Source organism: Suillus paluster (genome assembly GCF_016628075.1).
Source record: "Suillus paluster strain FC165 chromosome Unknown EDB91scaffold_95, whole genome shotgun sequence".
NCBI lineage: Eukaryota > Fungi > Basidiomycota > Agaricomycetes > Boletales > Suillaceae > Suillus > Suillus paluster.
In genome coordinates this window covers 99,138-113,420 of record NW_024537655.1, presented here as the reverse complement: position 1 = coordinate 113,420, position 14,283 = coordinate 99,138, and the positions used below count along the sequence as shown (strand labels likewise).

Sequence of the window (14,283 nt, the reverse complement as noted above, 5' to 3'; positions counted from 1 at the left end):
CTCGTCTACTTGACCCATCCAGTTCGGGTGCCAGATCACCTTGTCCGTGGATTTGCTTCTCTTGTAAGGCTCCCCACTATCCAGCGGTTTTATGGCTCCTAATGCCTCTGGTCGCTGGTTTCTATTCAAGGTTGTGTTGATTCCACAAAGATTACAAAGCATCAGCGGGATCAGTTGCTACAATACATGAGTTTTTTAGTGTTGTGCAATATCTTCATGCTTACTTTTAGTGCGGGATGATCATTGGAAATGTTTTTCCCAGTGGACTTCTTGTGCAATTTCGTAGTAAGTTGCGATAGCTCAGTCTGCATGGTTTGAAATTGATGGGTTAAAGTCTTCACATCTGAGGTAAGTGCTTCATCAGCAACAGAGCATTGCGCATTCACCAGTAGAGTTTGCTGGTTGCTCTCTTTCAGCTTCGCTACCACCAAGACAAGTTTCGCAACCATAGTGTTAAGATTCTGCAATTGTTCATCATGCATATGGGAGCCATGCTGGTATGGACCTTGATTCATTTGCGGTGCTGCCTGTTGCTGATGAAACAGATAGGGTTGTTGCTGATAGTCGTCCGGAGAACAACTATGGTCACCAGATCTCATACTAAGCGGTGCAGGTGTCTGCTGCTGTCCACCACCATACAAAAATGGCCCTTGGCAATGAAGATCTGGTGATGGTGTAGGAAATCCCTGGCGACTGAGGTCTGACAACAGTGTAGGAAATCTCTGCAGGTGACCAAGGTCTGGTGAAGGGGTAGGGAATCCCTGACTGCTTGCTCACAAATCATCATGCTGCAGTGGGCTATTCCCGACACCGTGGATCAGGAAAAACCTCTTTGTGATATTAGTGACAATTCAAGAAAATCCGGTCAAACCTAGAAAATCAGTTGGTGTTTTCTCAAATGCGTGAATAAAAGGTCCAATATTCGACAATGTCAGCAAATGTGCACACTCCCAAAAAGAATTCAGACAATGTTAGAGAATTTTCTCGACACAAGATACAAGCATACAATTATACTAATTTACGTATACCATGAGCAGCCAGTTGAACTTCCAATAGATGCGCCTTTCTTGCCTCCTCACACCATTTCATTTCAGCATCCCAATGACCTGTGACGAGTCTATACATGTAATTCTGAGAGGCTGTTAGAGGGGCTGGAGTCTGACGGTAGGGTGGCATGGGAGTATGAGGTATTTCTGTGACCAGGGTAGGAAAAATCCCGAATTCCGGGATCGGAAATCTGCGCATCAATGGTTTTTTAGTCCTGGTACCTTGGTGAGAACCTGCTCATACAATGATATCACTAACAACTTACCTTTTGATAGGCGAGTTTTTGATGGGCGAGTTCCCATCCAGAGAGTCCTGGCAAGGTGAGCGTGGACTATAGATTACGATCAGATAAGAGAAGTTATCATGTTACCATAAAAAACACCCACTCACTGCTTTTCAGGAATCCAATTCTCCTTCTCTGCCACAGAGTCCTGTAACACTGTTAGTTAAAGTTACCATACCATATAAAACCTTTGCACCATAAATATAATGCACAGGAGACACAGAAGAAGAACGAGATGACAATCCAAGAGATGTTGAGAAATTTTCGTGACTGTGACGTGCCAGTGTCAACTATTTGTCATCATCTCACTCGATCTGATGCAGGCTCATGCAGAACTCAAACAAAACACTTGTCATTGAAGCTTTGAAGCTGCATGGTAGACTTCTATTTAACTAAAATATAGTTACATACGTGTCTTGGTCAGTAAACTCGTTCACAAAGAATGTACTACACTGATCCAATACATTGCTCATACTCCAGTCACGCGGAGTCACCACACTGAACTTTTGTATTAAGTGGACCAAGCGTCAAATATTGTCAACAGGAACAATGCTTGCTTGCCTGTCACCATCCTGAAGCGCACGTGAAACCCTATACATGCTGTGATTGATATCTGGGGTAGCAGAGAAGGGCGTGAACTATTCAACATACACCAGGTGATCAGGTACCTTGACATTGTGAAATAGAGCATGCCTGACATTGGCTGACAATGAAAAGATCACACGAACTTGAGCGACACGATATCCTATCAGTTCTTCATCAGCCTGAGTGTCCCCGCATACATAAACATGTTCGCTCACCTTTGATGCCCAACTTGCCGCCATTCCCCAGATTTATGAGCGCAGTATCAAACCTTGCTGGCACTCTCCTATTATGGCCATTGCGTCGCGCCGGTTGTGTATGTATTGCATCCACAGTGAGATGGTTTACCATGCCATTATCATCAACAGTACCATAGCAGACCTTGTGGAATACTGCAATGGACTGGAACGGGAGAATGACATTGCAGGCAGCATCTTCTGACTGCCTCACAGTCAAATCAGGCTGCATCACTTGCACGATGAAATGTGCCACAGCTGCTTGAAAATGGACTACACCATAATGATCAGCCAGCGATGCGAATGTCACCTGTTTAACAGACGGGTGCTTCGCTAGCTTGGGTTGTCGGAGATATACGAGGTCGGAGTGGGCTAGGGGGCGAGGGACATGATCTGATGATGCGGCAGGTCCCACATGCAGTTGCCATTCAATAAACTTGGCATGCCACAACATTTTCTCTCGTTGCTCGAGCCACAGTGTCATTTGCATGTATTTGTCCTTGTGATTTGTTGCACAGTACGCATCCTTTGCTAGGTCAATGTGAAGCCGTTCGGTATATTCCGTGTTGTAATTATCCGTGGTTCCGAACATGCAAATCATTGTGACATAGTGTCGGAAAGAATGAAGCTTGGGGAGGTTGAATGACAAACAGATGCCCAGGTCCACAAAGATAGCTTTGTTATCGTGAAATTGATTGAGTGCCTCACTGAGTAGCGTCAACGTTAAAGCAGAGTGACATGGGTACTTGTCAGGTACCGTGCCGGCTCAAGAGGCAGAGGGGTCGGGGCTTGGCTTCAGCTCTTGCACTGTGCCCTTAGCCGAGTACGTGCCCTGAATTTGGTGCGGGTCCAACGTTGTCCGACAATAGGATGAGTGGACCGCTTGGGTCCGCTTTGAGGGTTGAGGAGTAAGAGCTACTAGCGGCGGGCCGACTAGGAGCAGAGCAGAGAAGGTGGGGAGTGATGTGGAGGGTGGATAAGAATAAGGGGAATGTTTGGTAGGGTCAGGGAAGGTGGAGGATAATGCAGAGGGACAAAGGAGAATATTTGATAGGGGCAGAGTAATAAGGGAAAGACTTAGAGCACGGCTCTAAGTCGGAGTGGAGGGTCGGAGGGTCGGAGGTGACAACAAGTTGAGACTTGTGTCCAGAGGAGGCAAGGTCCTACTGAGAATTCTCACAAGAGGTAACTGCGAGAAGACAAGTAATATTAAGACTGAGGAAAATATCTAAGTACATGATATGTTATATACTTCTATGTTATGTTGTAAAGCTATGTACTTTTTGTATCTCGCACAGTACTGTCATATACCTGATCTGACCACTCTAATATCAATATCCGCTCCGCTTTCCGACCCCCTCCACCCCATCCATCCTCCGCTCCATCCAATCACAAGTCTGCATTCCACCCTACGCTTCTGCTCAACTGCTCAACCGGTCCCCTTCCATAACATCTCCATTCAACTGGACCTCTTTCCCCTTTTAGATATATGCTTTCCCTTTCAGTACATAGACCCTTACTTCCGGATCACCGGTAATTCCTACTACCGCTCAATCGCTGATCCAACGCGTACATATTGATATCCGCTCCAACTTGTGTCTTCACCTGTGTAAGTACTTACAAATTATATCCTTGGTACATAGCTTTACAACATAGTTATCCTGGTCACTGCCTCATACATAGAAGTATATAACATATCATATACTTAGATATTTTCCTCAGTCTTAATATTACTTGTCTTCTCGCAGTTACCTCTTGTGAGAATTCTCAGTAGGACCTTGCCTCCTCTGGACACAAGTCTCAACTTGTTGTCACCTCCGACCCTCCGACCCTCCACTCCGACTTAGAGCCGTGCTCTAAGTCTTTCCCTTATTACTCTGCCCCTATCAAATATTCTCCTTTGTCCCTCTGCATTATCCTCCACCTTCCCTGACCCTACCAAACATTCCCCTTGTTCCTATCCACCCTCCGCATCACTCCCCACCTTCTCTGCTCCGCTCCTAGTCGGCCCGCCGCTAGTAGCTCTTACTCCCCGACCCTCAAAGCGGACCCAAGCGGTCCACTCGTCCTATTGTCAGACAACGTCAGACCTCCACCAAATTCAGGGCACGTACTCGGCTAAGGGCACAGTGCAAGAGCTGAAGCCAAGCCCCGACCCCTCTGCCTCTTGAGCCGGCACAGTACCTAACACCAGCCCTTGATATAACTGATGGAGGACATCTGGTGTAATCACATTATATACATTACAGTGCGGCAGTTCCTCCCAGAACGGATGGTATAGAGGTTTGATACCTGTCAGTGATATGTTACCAGTCAGTAACACGACGAGTGTGATAGGACTGGAAGACACTTACTGGCATCACGACAAGCCTCCGCAAACTGAGTTGGATCTTCATCAGCTAATGCCAGTGCGTCCAAGATTTCATCCAAATTCCACAGCTCAAATGGAAGGTCTTTGCTACCGAGCTTGGTCGAAGGTATTTCACATTTCGGACACTCTCCAGTCTTCATTCCAGTCACTAAGAGTTGCTCTGGGTAATCTCCGATATAACATGCAACGAGAGGATGACCACGATGAACGGTCCCATCACCACTGGCTATCGGCATCCCATACTTCCCTGGGTCAACAAGTGGCGAGACAATATGACGCATGTATGCATGGAACAAATTTACAAGACACCGTCGCCTTGCAGCTTTGTTGGTGATGTGTTCGAGCTTGGTTGTTGGAAGATAACCGACAAGTATCTGCACATTGTGAGACAGTCGTCACTGAATTTCCGACCCTGGTGCAAGGGGAGCTCTGCCTCATAATGACATGTATGTGTGCGTTGATCCAGGTCAGCCACTGTGTCTTCTTCGTCCATGGGAATATTCTCGTCATTGATGCCAGCCGGTTCTTCGGCACCTTGAATAGGAGGTTCCCAATCAGCTTCCTGCTCAGCCACCCAACCGTCATTATCAACTTCCTCCAAGTTGTCCTTGTCCTCATCCACATTCCATTCCAATCGATCTTCTGGGTCCTTGTCTTCCGGTGATTGAAGACTGGAGTTGCCAGGGAGGTGATCACTGTCAAAGTCCTCAAATATCTTGTTGCCGAAATTCATGTCAGATTGATGCACGTCCATGTACTGATGGCAACATTACCTCTTGTGAGTGACTAGGCATGTAGTTGTACATATCATCATAGATACTGACACAGGCTGGATTTCTAGTTTGTGTGAGATGACGAGAGTAACCACTCTCCGTGAAAGTGCAACCACAGCCATCACAGATTGGCATGATTCAATGGTGAGTGCAGAATATCAATGGTGAGTGCAGAATAATGTTTGATGCGGTAGGGCCAACAGGTATCGGGAGATAGCGGAGTGTGCCAAATTTGTAAGTAATTTTTTTCACCCGCACACTGACACTGATTTCCGAGTCCTTGTTTTGCATTATGTCCCAAGCACCACTCACACCAACCGAGAAGGCTGCAGTAATGCGAGCAGCTAAGTTGAAAAGCAAGAATCAACTCACGACTTCAGTGCATATGTTTTTTTCACCTCATTCGCGTTCATTGACTGATCTGCACAGGCCCAGTCCGACAAGCCAAGAGTGATGCGCTGAAAAATCAAGGTACGTGTGGCTTTGTCCAATGGAATTATTCGACACTACTGACAGAGTTGAATCACAGTTTGGATGTCAGAGAAGAATCCATGCAAGTGCGCAGCATCTAACATTGCTGAGCCCGACATACCCAAGCAGGCATGAATTTGTGAGTGTCTACTTTTGATTCCGCAAGATTGATATATCTATGAACGCAGGAAACAAATCGCCTCCTCCAGTCAATCGGAGACTGGAACAGGAGAGCGGTGCTCCACGGAGCGCAGTGCAGCTTTTTGACTCTGACTCCAAGTCAGATAACTTCAAGCCTGATGGGAGCGATGGTGACTTATCTGATTTGAATAGTGGAAATGAGTCAGACAACAAACTTGAGGAATTGGATAAAGATATTCAGGGACTCAACTCGAAGAAGCTCAAGGCTACCCTTGACTACGAGGTATGTCATCAATACAGTCACCTATGATTGAACATTCCTTGACTCAGTTCATAGCAGCCTCTATTTGCACCACACGACAAAACCAATGGCGGCACTACTAGTGTTAACTCACATTCTTGGGCGAATAGTTTTACCTCGTCAATGAGGTCAATTGCAAGTACACCATCAGATTCTGATAATGATGGCCTTGGCAAGGATAAGGGTCTGACCAGCAAGAACTTATCTGGGCCTCGCTACCGTCCTTTGAAGCAGAAAAGTTACAGTAAGACAAATGAACAAGGGGCATTGAAAGGAGGTAAACGCCTTCAGAAAAGAGAACAAGAGGTGCAATAGTGTCCTGGCTGTTGACTGACTTGGAGATTCGCTCACAGCACTTATTTATTTAGAAACCAACTTGATGCACACCTGAGGTTGACCATACCATCAGTGATGGACCGCCTGTGGATGAACAACTTGAAGTGACTGCAAAGTCTGTTCGTTTGTGTGAGGATGACTGGCCTGCTCATTGTCGTATTGTGTACAGTGGTTCAGGCAAGGTCAATCTAACAGATCAGCAAGCTCACATTCAAGACATGATCCTCGCCTCAATTACTTGCCTTCACAAACATCTCTTGTTCAAAAACGCATACCCAGAACTACAGCAACAGAGAAAGCTGATGGCCAACATCCTTATGTCGTGTACCAAGGATGGTGAGGAGTTTGATGCAGTGAGAAAATGCCTTGCAAAGGACCCTAAGTATGTGCGTGTGTTATCATCAGTGGTGCATTTTTGTCGTATTCGGTTTCAGTTTATTAACTGCCGTCTTAACTTGCAGCCCGAAGGTCAGATTGGGAGCATCCACAGGAACATTTGAAAGGCAGCACAAGCACATGTGGCCAGCCACTATCAGCTAACAAAAGGTGCCGACGAGAGGGTTGCGGAGCTTCTTAAAAACAATGCTTACATCTATCCTGTCAATACAAAGGTTTGTACTATGCTGATATTGGCTGTCACTGTCGGGGTTGATGCTGCATTACAGGGGGATCTTATTTGAACCAAACCTTTTCAAGCACCCATGGTTTTGGACACTATCGAAGATGCTTTCTTCAGTGACGAGCTCGCAGCGGGACTAAAGTGGCACGATGATTTAACATCGACACTGGAGGATCATCATGATGAGGTGGAGTTACCCGTTGAAATGGTGGCTCTCACTAGCGCCATGGTGTGTTTCAATGTTTGTGGCTTTGTGATAGATATTAATGGATCTATCATGCTATGAAAGGTGTGTTCGGTGATTATGCAGTATTCCTCCGAGAAATATGACCGCAAAACTCTTTAACGTGTCCTTCCTATAATATCATGGCTCTTATATATCTCTTATTGGTGCTCATGAATATTGTGAGGGTGACAACTATCTGCAAAGTACGAGATAGGTTTATACTGAATGCAAGCAACCCTGGTAGAATAGATCGAGAATGCGCATCAAGTGCAACCTTAAAACTGTAGGTCAAGCGCTCAGTCACACAATGCAATATTGTTGTTTCAGCAACAATCATTGTGAATGCATGATATCACGATGAATTAGCAGAACCATGGTATAATGACATGAAGGTTGTGTCACTGGTTGACCTCACTAAATTAATATGCCTTAGCATACTTGAGAAGTTCGTGTAGAACAAAATATCAGCAACGCACCCAGACAAGATCCTGGAATCAGCCGAGAACAAGTGTTTGAGACACTTTGGGATGCCCGCCAGATGATATTTGGGTACATGCATGTGATAAACCTGTGAACCAGTTCATTGTTTCTTTGCAGATCAGGATGTTCCAGAAACACCTGCGCACTACAAGAGACATGCACTATGAATTAGTTGTGGGCGGTGTGTGGTTCATGTCTCTCGCTTTGTTCCTTACGCTGATGCGATGACACCAATCCTTGCAGGACATATATGGTGGTTGCGCTTCTACATGGAATTAATGGGATGTGGTGCATCGAGATTGAGCATAGCAATCCAGCACGTCCAAACACTGTGCTTGTGATCGATTCCCACAGACAGAAGTCTAGCTGTACAACCCCCACCTGCACCACTGAAAATTTTGTGAGAAATGACAAAAACAAAGTTTCAGTTGCTTGTACCTTCACAGTATGTTTGAATTTGTTCTGACTCAATGAATTCAAGGTGTACTGATTATCTTATGAAACATCACGAGACTATTTTTTGCTCCCCCAATGACACACAAGCATTCGATCTCAGCCCCACTTGGCTTGGGGCCTCTCGACTGAGTTGGGCGATTGGGTGATGTACAAGTAAGTCTTCTCCCCTTCCTCACCTTGATCCATGTCATATCGGATGTGTTTGTGGTGATTTTACCGATCAAATCTCTTCTGCTGATATCACTCGAACTAACTGACACTGTTTGGTGTAGCAATACTAGATATGTAGACTACAAGGACACCATACATGCGAAGCTGGAGATGACGTTGTTGCTATTTGCAATTCACAAGTAAGTAAATGGATGATCAACGAAGCAGCCAGAAAGTCAGGCTAATGGACACTCTGGGGGTACCTCTGTCACAGACTCTGGGGGTTTTGTATGGGTCCACTCTGGGGGCGACTCTGGGGGCATGTCAGCCGCTTGGTTCAATTCTGTCGGAGTTTAATTTTGTCAGCTGTGGTTCTCACCAGCTTGCTGTACCTTCCCAATGTTCCTCCCGCCCCTCCCGCCCTCAGTGTCTTGGTTGCCCGCCCACCCTTGGCACGTGACGTCGCACACCCCGTCATAGCTGACATTAGCCTCAACGCTGTCAGCCACAGCCACCGTGAACACCAACCACCACAATCACGACCTTTTACAACAACAGCCTGCTTCATGGATGTCAGGACTCCATTCCCAGCTCTTGATCTAAGCCATCACCCCGAATTGCAGGACATTTCATACATTGCTCTGACACGCTTCCTTTGCTGTGCGAGCATGATCAAGGACGATATACTCCTCCCTCAGCCTCATGGTGTTCCTGTCACCACTGCCCCTGACGTTCTACCTCCGGGAATCACTGATTTTTTTTAGCAGATCCTTTGATATATCCTGTGACGCAGTTGATATGCTGTGGGATGCAGTCAAACATGTCGCATGGACCCTTCCTGCTGACAGTGAGGAACACGAGGCTATTGAGACAATGTTTCAACACCATGGCCAGGACCAAGGCATCTGTGAGTATTGATTCGATGGAACTGTACTCCATGCTCAAATAAATTCATAGCGGCCTATGTTCTGTATCCTCCGATGAAGATGTGCGTGAACCCAGACTGCATTGCTGTACAATGTGCAAGACCACTGAAAAAGGACGAGCCCCGTCGTGTTGTCATCTTCACTCATGCATTCGGTGTTCACTGTGCATGGTCTGTCCATTTAAAATGCAGATGTAAGTTTCTATGTTCGACTCCAACTCCAGCTGATCTTGACTTCATCAGCCTGCAAGGTAAATTACCACAACAATTACGCCATTCACGGGACATCAAGGCAGTATTATTCCAGTGTACCAAAATACATCCAAATTGGGGAGCATCAGTTCGTCGAATGTGAGCTTGCAATGCACTGGATCGACCTGATGCAAATCCTGTGAGTGTTTTTATGAGCTCTCATTCATGTTTCCAACCTGTTTCACAGTGTCTCTGCTACCAACTGTGCTCGTCTGTACAACGAGGCACAAGCTCGACACGAAAATGTCACCCACGAATGGCAGTTTAGCATGACTGTCACAACTGAGGAAGTATGGGATGCATTCACTGTCTTAGCACTCCTCGATGACCACCAGCTTCAGAATACAAGACTTTGTGTGCCCCATGGCAATTCTCAGAGTGCTCGCTACACTGCTGCTATGCGTGCCCGAAATGAGAGGATTATTACTGAAGGCCAAGATGAGCTCCCACATGCATGCTATGGATGCATGCACCTCTTTTCCATGCCTGATGGCACCACACGCTATGCCGAGGTCATTGTCACTGATGGTATCACCGTTGGACGGCCATGTTGTGCCATGCCACACTGCAAAAATGCCCTTGCCAGCACTCGCAATCACTTTTGTTCGGCTGACCTCAGTCATGGCCAGCTCAAAATGATATGTGCTGTCAATGGGTGTGACCAACCTGTTAGCTGTCGTGGTCAAAGTGATAAGCTGCGCAAAACCTGCAGTGACCCGCTTCACATGAAGATGGAGGATGCGAAAGCAGTGCTCTCACGGAGCGGAAAGAGCAAGACCCAGAGGATGAAGACTGCTAATCCAGCACGTTCATGACCACGAAGGATGGATGTGAGAGATGGAACACACTTGCTGTTGGCCCAGGCCAAGCGGTTTTGATGGTAGGTTGCGTGGACGAATGGAACACCGAACACGAGGTTAAAGAGCTTGTCTTGGGGATAGTGTTTGCAGAGGACTGGTGAATCCATTTGATGAAAGCCGACCAGCATATCACAGGTATACATACTATGTGGCCAGACTTGCTTGCCTTTGTATGTTGGAACATGGACAGGTATGACAGATGGCCGTGGCATGGAAACGACGGAGTCAACAGAAGACATTGAGGATCGAGAATATGCTGAAATCAATGAGTCTGAGAATTCTGAGTCCACTGGTGATGGGGACAGTGGAGGTGTTGGAGACAATGAGGTTGCACAGCGGGCATAAAAATCAAGTTCAAAACGCGGTCGAGTGGAGGGAGGTTGGAGGGTTTGTATCGGACTGCTCTTGGGGGTACCCTGGCAGCGGCGCTTGCCTAGTGCATTGACAGAAGGCTTTGGTGTGGCTTGTGTACTATCTTCAAAGATCTCCATGTCGTCCGATTCGAACTCTTGCTCAGAGGGTGTTTGTGCTCGTTTTGCCTTGAGCTTTGAGCGAACACCATCACGTTCTCGCTTGATATTGAGGCAAAGATGCGTGGGACGCATAGATTCCTTTGATGATGTGTGAAGGGTGTCGAAGTCAAGGCACTCCGTAACACCCAAACAACGGATATAAACATGACACTCCGATTCCAGGACAAATGGGTGTGAAAGGGATGCAGGTATCCACTGCTTCAGATGGTCCTCAAAGACCTCAATCTTTGTAATGTTGTTGCCAAGAGAAGCAACCAGTTCTACATTGTCCACCAGCTGATAAAACGGAAAGTATTTGCAGTCCGAAACCCATTGCCGTTTGACGGGAGCGTAGTCCTTGGCAAAAATAAAAGTCAAGCTCTTGTGGCGACTGACACAGGTCAAGATTGCTTACTGCGTCAAACCAGTTCAATATGAACCACTGCTTGGATTTTCATTCGATTTCCTTTCATCGTTCGGCTATACGTTTGCTCTCGATGTCGTCCTGTGCATACTGACAAAGATCTTTCTCCCACATTGGGTCAAGCTGGCTAGTTATACGTGGAGGCTTGGACATCTTTGCAACTGGAGTCGCCATTGGCAGAGTAGCAAGGGGTAGGGGAGCTGTCAGAATGTCGTGTATGGATGGGACATGGGCAGGAGGGGGTGTTTGGCCCTCGAGAGAGGCCAACAGGGCCTTGTGAAGGTCATAATACCCAAAGCCTTCAGCATCAATCTGCGACGGCAGGTCAAGCTCTTCACGACGACATGTGTCTTGGTCCGGCACAGGTGCCTAGTGGATCAGACACCCCCCGTCCTCAACACAATGCGCAGCACATTTGGCGTCTGGACATCAGAGAGCACTAGGACGTCGACAATCATCTTGGGAACAATCAGGACCGCGTTTACGTGTTCTCTTCCCGTGAGACACTGGCACGATGGAAGATCCTGTGCCAAGGGAGGATGCCTGCATACTGGCAGGCACAGCAGAAGGTGGAGATGCTCCAGAAAGGTGGGGACTTGTGGCTGGCAGCCGTGAAATTATATCTGGAAAATGGAGAAGCTTGGGAAACCATTTGATGAATTTGCAAAGTCCATGCTTATGGACTGGGTTAACACGGTGATCTCAACTAGGCATCAGCACAGGTATACCCACGGGTATCAAGAGCTCTACCCATACCCGTACCCGTGTACCCGCAGGTACTGACGGGTACGGGTACTGATGGGTATGGGTCTCAGGACAGGTATTGAGATGGTGACTCGGAGCTTTGCATTCACGGGCCACGGCGGATACATGTAGTGCTACTATGATAAAACTATTGAGTCCCATCCATCCTCGAGCTCTTTTTCATCACCTTCGACATCTGGTAAACAAGCTACGGGTAAGACATCCTTATCCTTGACAAGCCCTAACAGGCTCCAACAACCAAGACACAGGAGTGCACGAGTGGTTTGAGTCGAAAGTCGAGACCGTACATGTGACAACAGCAAGCGACCACGGGAGAACACACGCTCAACATCAACAGATGTAGCTGTGAACACAAGGTTAAAAATAGTAGTCAAATAATGATTATTTGAGTTAGTATAGTAATTCACCACACACCAAGCTCCGTGTCTGATGACTCCATTTGTGACTCTGCATCACTGTGCTTTGAGTTTACGGACTCGATGTCTGAGTCAATGACAATAGTGTCCTCATACAATGATTGTTCTTCCTCTTCAGTTCGAACACTGGCTCGATGGTGAAGATTCGGTTGACTATCGGGAGTATCAGGTGGGGGACTCGGAGATGAGGTGACAATGAATTCATTTAATGTTGAAGGTGCCTTCTTAGATTTCTTTGGTTGTTCCTTACGGCTGAAACTGCTGGCCTTCCTTTTCAGCTTCGTGCTTCCATCAGCGACGGCCTGGGCTGCTTTTTCCATGAGCTTGGTGACACGCTTGCCAAACATAGCTGCCAAGGGAGGTAGTGCGTGAGATTTCGGAAGTTTTTTTTAGTCATGTTTGATATAATTAAGATTGGCTACTGTACAGTTGTATTAAATTACAGTTTTGTTAAAATATAGGCTCATGACTCGTTTTGGATTGGACAGGTACCGGGTACCTAGTAACTGTACCCGTACCTGTACCCGTGAGGTACCCGTACCCGTGACCCGTGCAGGTTACCCATACCCATGACAATGCCTAATCTCAACAAGAGATTTTAACAGGGACTTACCTGAGCCATTGGCTTGCCTCCATTGCCATTGCGATCACTCTGACAGATGGTGAGGGGTATAGCCATTCCACAGACGAGGCAGTCAATAACGAGTCCAATCATTGTCATCTGTAGGGGTGTACCAGCAATGACAGGTAATTCAGCTGGGGGTAGGGACTGTGAGGACGAGGCCATCATAGTTATCGGTAATACCATGGAAGGAAGAGATGTCATTATTTCGTAAGAGCAGCGGGCGGGCAGAAAAGACACAGGGGCAGGAGGGGCAGGAGGAACATTGAGAAGGTAAAGCACCGTTGGTGAGAACCAAAGATGACATAATTAAACTCCGACCAAATTGAGCCGAGCGGCTGACACGCCCCCAGAGTGGACCCATACTTTACCCCCGGAGTCCGTGACAGAGGTACCCCCAGAGTGTCCATTTCCCAGAGGACATCTCGATCCCAGAATATCCGGGACATCCGGGACATCCGACCCATCCGTCCCACTTGCTTGCATAACACAAATCTCACAGTCACAACATACCACATGACCCACAGCCATGATGCAAATGGGTCGTGCGTGTCGGCTGACACGGTGACCATGGCTGCTACCCAGCCAGCACTTGCAGTACTGCAAACACTACAGGCTGAACTCTCCCCTGGCTCGCTGTTGACATTTAGTAGCCTTTTCAGGTTCATGACCCTGGCATCGACACTTAGGAATGACATCTTACTCGTCCAAGCTGCATCACACCCCTCCAATACTGCTCCTGACTTTATCTCTCCTGCCATCAATTTGTTCTTGGCAGCCTGTTGTGATCTCAGCGAAAGTGATGTAGATGTGTACTGGAAGGTTCTCAAGGATGTCATGTGGCATAGCAATGGAGATATATTTGGTATCAAGGACATGTTCCCCTTGTTTGCGAATCATGGGCGACAATATGGAATCAGTGTGTATTATCATTTTGTACAGGGATAACTACTGAGAGCATCAATAGCGCCACGAGCACTTTATCCTCCTCACCAGCATCAGGGAATTGACCCGACAATGATAAAGCTTTACCTT

The 14,283-nt window shown here is 47.0% G+C and overlaps 4 protein-coding genes across 4 annotated transcripts; 2 read left to right on the top strand and 2 right to left on the bottom strand.

Annotated features, from left to right (window-relative positions):
* Positions 1-2,089: 2,089 nt before the first annotated feature.
* EDB91DRAFT_1061175 (uncharacterized protein) lies at positions 2,090-2,896 on the bottom strand (the record flags this gene model as incomplete). Its single annotated transcript, XM_041314415.1, has 1 exon — positions 2,090-2,896. A coding segment is annotated over one exon (807 nt), but the record flags the coding sequence as incomplete, so codon positions are not given.
* Positions 2,897-9,416: 6,520 nt separating this feature from the next.
* On the top strand, positions 9,417-10,464 carry EDB91DRAFT_1061158 (uncharacterized protein; the record flags this gene model as incomplete). The annotated part of the gene is made up of 3 exons (XM_041314410.1): positions 9,417-9,591; positions 9,641-9,788; positions 9,837-10,464. Coding segments are annotated over 3 exons (951 nt in total), but the record flags the coding sequence as incomplete, so codon positions are not given.
* Positions 10,465-12,326: 1,862 nt separating this feature from the next.
* EDB91DRAFT_1253932 (uncharacterized protein) lies at positions 12,327-13,413 on the bottom strand (the record flags this gene model as incomplete). Its single annotated transcript, XM_041323724.1, has 4 exons — positions 12,327-12,553; positions 12,625-12,975; positions 13,145-13,205; positions 13,240-13,413. 4 exons carry the CDS (start codon positions 13,411-13,413, stop codon positions 12,327-12,329), a joined length of 813 nt encoding a protein of 270 aa, XP_041171778.1.
* A 405-nt stretch (positions 13,414-13,818) lies between these two features.
* EDB91DRAFT_1061168 (uncharacterized protein) lies at positions 13,819-14,196 on the top strand (the record flags this gene model as incomplete). Its single annotated transcript, XM_041314413.1, has 1 exon — positions 13,819-14,196. The coding sequence occupies one exon, from the start codon at positions 13,819-13,821 to the stop codon at positions 14,194-14,196; it is 378 nt and encodes a 125-aa protein (XP_041171777.1).
* Between the last annotated feature and the right edge of the window lie 87 nt (positions 14,197-14,283).